The sequence below is a fragment of the Azolla caroliniana genome, unplaced genomic scaffold (assembly GCF_043228905.1).
Source record: "Azolla caroliniana isolate FFs.n. ecotype wild unplaced genomic scaffold, voAzoCaro1.0.p SCAF_10, whole genome shotgun sequence".
Taxonomy (NCBI): domain Eukaryota; kingdom Viridiplantae; phylum Streptophyta; class Polypodiopsida; order Salviniales; family Salviniaceae; genus Azolla; species Azolla caroliniana.
Genome location: NW_028230445.1, coordinates 665,045 through 669,008, shown reverse-complemented (window position 1 = coordinate 669,008; position 3,964 = coordinate 665,045). Strand labels below are relative to the sequence as shown.

Genomic DNA, 3,964 nt, shown 5'->3' with positions numbered 1-3,964 from the left:
TATATACAGCAGAAGATGGTTATGAATACGTATATTAATGGTGAGGCCCCCGCTGTGTGCAGCCCATTAGGCGGGCAGTCATGCCTGGAGTGGGCAAGGAGATACCTGAGTGCATGTGTTTGCAGCCGGCGCCAGGAGGCGTCTTTTGCCCTGGGCCTCATGAGTGTCTTCTGCTGGGGTGTGGCAGAGGTCCCTCAGATCATCACCAATTTCCGTGAAGGCTCCACAGAGGGGGTCTCCCTCCTCTTCCTCATCACTTGGGTTGTGGGGTATGTTTACGCTTTTGCATTTTGGCTACGTATATTTATTGTTCTGGTAAATCTCTCTTGTCCATCGTGGGCTCCTTGTGTAATGTTCTCCTCTGCATGCTTGCAGAGATGTTTTCAATCTTGCTGGTTGCTACTTGGAGCCATCTACGGTATATTGATTGAAAGCTGTTACTTTGACTTCTACATATCCTTTTGTCATTTATCTTTCATTTTAAAGCATTTTAAAGACAGTGATTTCAGGGAATCTATGTTGAAATCCCCCTTTTTTTGTGGTTATATTGCAGCTACCCACACAATTCTACATGGCACTGGTAAATATATCATTCGTTTCTCCTCCTTCAGTTAATGGCAGTATAAAATATTTTCTGAATTTAAGTGGTCAAATGGGGTGTCATAGGATGTATAATATGGGCAGCTCTATTTTTCTCAAAAACTTTGTGAATGGGAAAGTCCAAGAAAATTGACCTATTTTTTTATTCTGCATGCCATTCTAGTTCTAGTTAGTTTTGTTTACTATGGCAGTTCGGATGTCCTGATTATGTTTCTCGTACAAGCTTGAGCGAAGAGTGAAGCTTGAGATCGAATTCATAAGCATCAGATGATGAAAAACCAATAAAGAGATGATTGTGTGCACTCTAGTGGCCTCAGTAGAATCCTAATCATATTGGAAGTAGCACAAAAATTTCAGTATATTCGGATGCCAATATCTGAACTTTTAAAACTCTCATTTCCTATTTCCTAAATCATATGTTGAGATCAGTGCACCAAATCTCAAATTTTGTAATGGTGACAGCTATATACCATCACCACATTGGTCTTAGTGGGCCAAGTAATGTACTATGATCACATTTCGAAGAAGGTTGGCCAGGTCAATCAGACAAAGGAGATCATGAGGTGGGAGAGAGACATGCAGAGGGATGGTGCAGTTGCTGGAAACGAGCCAATGGAATTTCAGGTTTTGAAAAAAATATTATCAGGCTTTTATGTTGCCATTTTGTTTACACTAGATGAATGTATTATCATAATACTTTTACCCAGGCAAAAGAACCGTCCAAGCCTACGCAAATTATTGCTGATCTGGGAGCACCACTTCTTGCGACCCAAGTTAGCAGCCCAATTGCTTATGCTCGGAGTGGCTCACCACCTTTTGTTCCAGGAAGAGATGGACTCTACTACACGTAAAATTCATCCTCCATGTGAAACTGCCATTATAAATTGCCTGTGAATATAAAGAGGTCATTTTAAACGTTTATATACAGAAGAGGTTATGATGATGTGCTGAGTAGTAGTACTAATAGTGTTGCACTCACACACCCACTTGTTCATGAATGGGATGTTGTTTTTCACACCGCTACATGTGAATGAGCATTTTGTCTTGACACATGCATGCATTGTGATAAAGTATACTCACTTCAGTGAGGTATGAAGTGTTTTTTTGTATCTCTATAATTTTCATGATAATGGATGTAGTTGTTTAATTTGCATTCCATTGCACGCAGGTCTGCACGGTCTCTAGCAAGCAGTCGAACACCAACGGCAGGGTCATATCTTGCTGTCTCTCGTGGTTCTGGGGGTCATGGTACTACAATTTACTCTCTTCTTAATGCAGGAAACAACTCACTTGATGAACCAGGCTACAACTCCTCTCACATACCCATCAGTATTAGCACTTCAAGGTCTGCCCCTGGCCCGGCTACTGTTGGGTCGCCTGTTCTCAGAGGAGTGAGTATCTAGTTATTTTATGTGTTATAATAGTTTGGATTGGCCTGGATCGAATTATTTTTCTTTTTCTTTTACCTTGGCAGGCATTGTGTCTTACAGTTAATTATGTGTTTTACTTTCCTGATGCAGATTTTTACTTTTGCAATGTGTATCAGCGGGCTTAATATTGGGAGAAGTTTTAGAAGTAACCTTTATAGTGGTGAGGTTTCCATTAGCCATGGGAACCCGAATATTTTTCTTGGACGAAAACTCTTCCAAGTAAGCCATCACTGTTAAATGTTAGCATGGCTTTTTTATTATAAATTGGATTAATATGTTTCTTAATTGGAATAGACTGTCGGCCTTTTTTGAGTATCAGACATTCAGTGAAATGAATGAGATGGGGGGCACCGCAGGTGTATGGTGTGGATGGTCGATGGCAGTCATATACATGGGAGGACGACTCCCTCAAATCTACCTCAATGTAAGATTTTTTGTTTCGAACACTTTTCACTGATGAGATTTGTGTTCGATTATGATTTTCTGACTTAAGATGCATGCGAATGATTTACTGCAGATAAAGCGAGGATCGGTTGAGGTAAGTAGTGCACTTGAATCCTAGTGTGCATATTTTATTTTTAACTTTTTAAGACATTTAACGGTGTCCAGGGATTGAACCCATTGATGTTCACTTTTGCTGTACTTGGAAATGCGACATATGTTGGGAGGTAAATGTTCTTATTGAGCACACACAGATACATTTACCATGCGAAATAGTATGAGACGGCACCCACATTTTCCTAAACTCATATAATTTCCGTTCTTATCAGCATTCTGGTAAATTCAACTGAATGGATGAAGATCAAATCAAATATGCCATGGCTTGTGGATGCGGGCGTTTGTGTGCTACTAGATTTCTTTGTATCCTTTCAAAGCTGTAAGTTGTTTTTTGTGGTAAAATAAAATATAGCTATTTGTATTGACGAAACAAATGCTACTTGGGCTTTCAAAATGAGGGGCAGTTCTTTCCATAGTCTTCTTAATCCTTAACCATGTTAAAAAGATCCTTTGTCAGTTTCTCTACTACTATTTGAGAAAACCGAGATACCACAAAGAAGCTGTGTCCGGGGACTACAAGTACCTGGAATGAGGAAGCTTGTCCGTTGAGTCTTATGTGAATGAGAGCATATAATCTGAAGCTCCTATGTATTACTCGAGAATTTTATTATAGAAACATTGGGATTTTGTGATCAGAAATTTAATTGGGGATACAGGCAGAGAAGCTTAATCAAGGAAAATAAATTTAGCGGCAAATCTGTTTTCTAGTCTTTTTACTCCACCCTTTGATGTCAAAGGTAGCACTAGTTACAATTGTGGGGACAAATCTCTCCTGCACTGAGTTATTTTGCTTTATGTTTATGGATTTAAAATATCTTGAGTTCTGCCTATTCTGAGTACTCCTTTTCCTGATTCGATCTTATCTTCTTCCTGCTTATGCTGGTGAACTATCATCTGTCTGAGATCCGCTGTTTAGTTTCTATTTTTTTAAAGAGAATATGAAAATTGTAAATTTAGATTTGGTATTGGATGTTGGCTCTACACATATTATTAAGTACATCATGAGTGTTGCGTTGTCAGGGTGATCTATTGCTTTTTGTTTGTCCGCGCCATGATAATAATGATGGACAGCATCAACTAGCTGGATCAGCACAGTGCAGCCTATCATGTCCATCCAAATTTCATGTTATAGGGCACCCAAATTTGTGCTTCTGAACGTACTCTTATCCACAAAGAAAAGAGCCTTGTGAGGTCGCTCTGCTCTCTGGAAAAAAGCCATGTCGGTCAATATCATACACTTGACTGACTTACCATCCGTGTTTGTCTGACAGAACCTTTTAATCCAATATCATACTTGTTTTTGGTGAATTATATGACAAGGCAGAATTGTAGACCTTTTCAGCTCCTCAGCTGTGAGCTTTGTCCTGTTTGCTCAT

General features: G+C 39.5%; 1 protein-coding gene across 2 annotated transcripts; it reads left to right on the top strand.

The window, feature by feature from the left end:
• On the top strand, nt 1-3,286 carry LOC147858572 (vacuolar histidine transporter YPQ3-like). 2 transcript variants are annotated; one of them, XM_087326497.1, is made up of 12 exons: nt 1-269; nt 376-418; nt 554-580; nt 1,063-1,224; nt 1,308-1,447; nt 1,769-1,991; nt 2,121-2,249; nt 2,350-2,454; nt 2,548-2,568; nt 2,640-2,698; nt 2,801-2,891; nt 3,034-3,286. In XM_087326497.1, the coding sequence occupies exons 1-12, from the start codon at nt 16-18 to the stop codon at nt 3,118-3,120; spliced, it is 1,341 nt and encodes a 446-aa protein (XP_087182623.1). In that variant the 5' UTR covers nt 1-15; the 3' UTR covers nt 3,121-3,286. The 2 variants fall into 2 exon arrangements, with proteins under 2 accessions (XP_087182623.1, XP_087182624.1); XM_087326498.1 differs by lacking the exon at nt 554-580.
• The last annotated feature ends 678 nt before the right edge of the window (nt 3,287-3,964 follow it).